General features: G+C 36.2%; 1 protein-coding gene across 1 annotated transcript; it reads left to right on the plus strand.

Annotated features, from left to right (window-relative positions):
• The first annotated feature begins 134 nt into the window (after window positions 1–134).
• Window positions 135–1,073, plus strand: LOC107302243 (olfactory receptor 5F1-like). The gene has a single exon (XM_015831345.1). The coding sequence runs from the start codon at window positions 135–137 to the stop codon at window positions 1,071–1,073; it is 939 nt and encodes a 312-aa protein (XP_015686831.1).
• The last annotated feature ends 264 nt before the right edge of the window (window positions 1,074–1,337 follow it).

Consider the following 1,337-nt stretch of genomic DNA (forward strand, 5'->3'; position numbering starts at 1 on the left):
TTCCTTGAGTTCTTCATCAAAAAATTTCCAACTTTATTTCCTTTGCTAGGAACTTAAAAATTGATTCTGATCACAGACTACATTACAAATATTTGAAAAACAAAGGAAAATTGACTAACTGTTACTGTGATTACATGGGAAACAACACACCGGTGACAGAATTCATACTCACTGGGTTGACAGAGGACTCACAGTTGCAACTAATCCTCTTTGGGACATTTTTTGTTGTTTATACCATCACCCTGTTTGGAAACCTAAGCATGATTATCTTGATCAGAATCAGTCCTTCCCTCCACACACCAATGTACTTTTTTCTTACCAGTTTATCTTTTTTGGATATTTGTTATTCATCCTGTGTTACCCCAAAATTCCTATCCAATATTTTAAAAGAGAAGAAGATTATTTCCTATGGAGGTTGCTTTACTCAGCTTTACTTTTATATTCTATTGGCCACCACAGAGTGCTACCTCCTAGCAGTGATGGCCTATGATCGCTACGTGGCGATCTGCAATCCACTACTCTACTTGATCACAATGTCCCAAAGAAAGTGTGTTCAGCTGATAGCAGTTGCCTACATTGCTGGGATCATTAATGCTTCCATTCACACCATGGCTGCAACTAGACTTTCCTTCTGTGGCCCAAACATCATTAAGAGTTTTTATTGTGAGGGTCCTCCTCTTTTTGCTCTTTCCTGCTCAGATATCAGTCTTAATTATCTGTTGGTTTTTATACTCGTTGGCTTCAATTTAATAATAACAAGCTTTACTGTTCTCACCTCCTATACTTACATCCTAATCACCATTTTAAAGATCCACTCTGCCACAAGCCGTAGGAAAGCCTTCTCTACTTGTACATCTCACCTCATGGTCATCACCATTTTCTATGGATGTCTTAGCTTTATGTATGCACAACCAAGCTCTAGGTCGAATTATAACCTAGATCAAATGGCCTCAGTGTTCTATGTAGTGGTGACCCCCATGCTCAACCCATTAATTTACAGCATGAGGAACCAGGAGGTAAGGGGTGCCTTCAGAAATACCCTAGGAAGAAAATTGCATCTTCAACAGATATGATAATACCTTTCAGAGCCATTTCTTTTTGACAAAATTCAGCTTTAGATAAATGCTGCTAATCTAAACGCTACTAGCAAATGGTATTATTATTATTATTATTATTATTATTATTATTATTATTATTATTATTATCATCATCATCATCATCATCATCATAAACCATTAGGTTGTGTAATTTTCCTAGGGCTATGGTATTAATTATATATTTGCTTTTGAGTTCAAAAAATGAAATTTGAACTCTAAAGAAGAGTTGTCCCTTTTTGG

This window comes from Protobothrops mucrosquamatus, unplaced genomic scaffold (assembly GCF_001527695.2).
Source record: "Protobothrops mucrosquamatus isolate PMUCROS unplaced genomic scaffold, P.Mucros_1.0 scaffold38039, whole genome shotgun sequence".
Classification (NCBI taxonomy): domain Eukaryota; kingdom Metazoa; phylum Chordata; class Lepidosauria; order Squamata; family Viperidae; genus Protobothrops; species Protobothrops mucrosquamatus.

Excerpts from the sequence above, each read along its gene's own strand:
- LOC107302243 (XM_015831345.1), top strand. The coding sequence starts at position 135 with ATGGGAAACAACACACCGGTGACAGAATTCATACTCACTGGGTTGACA.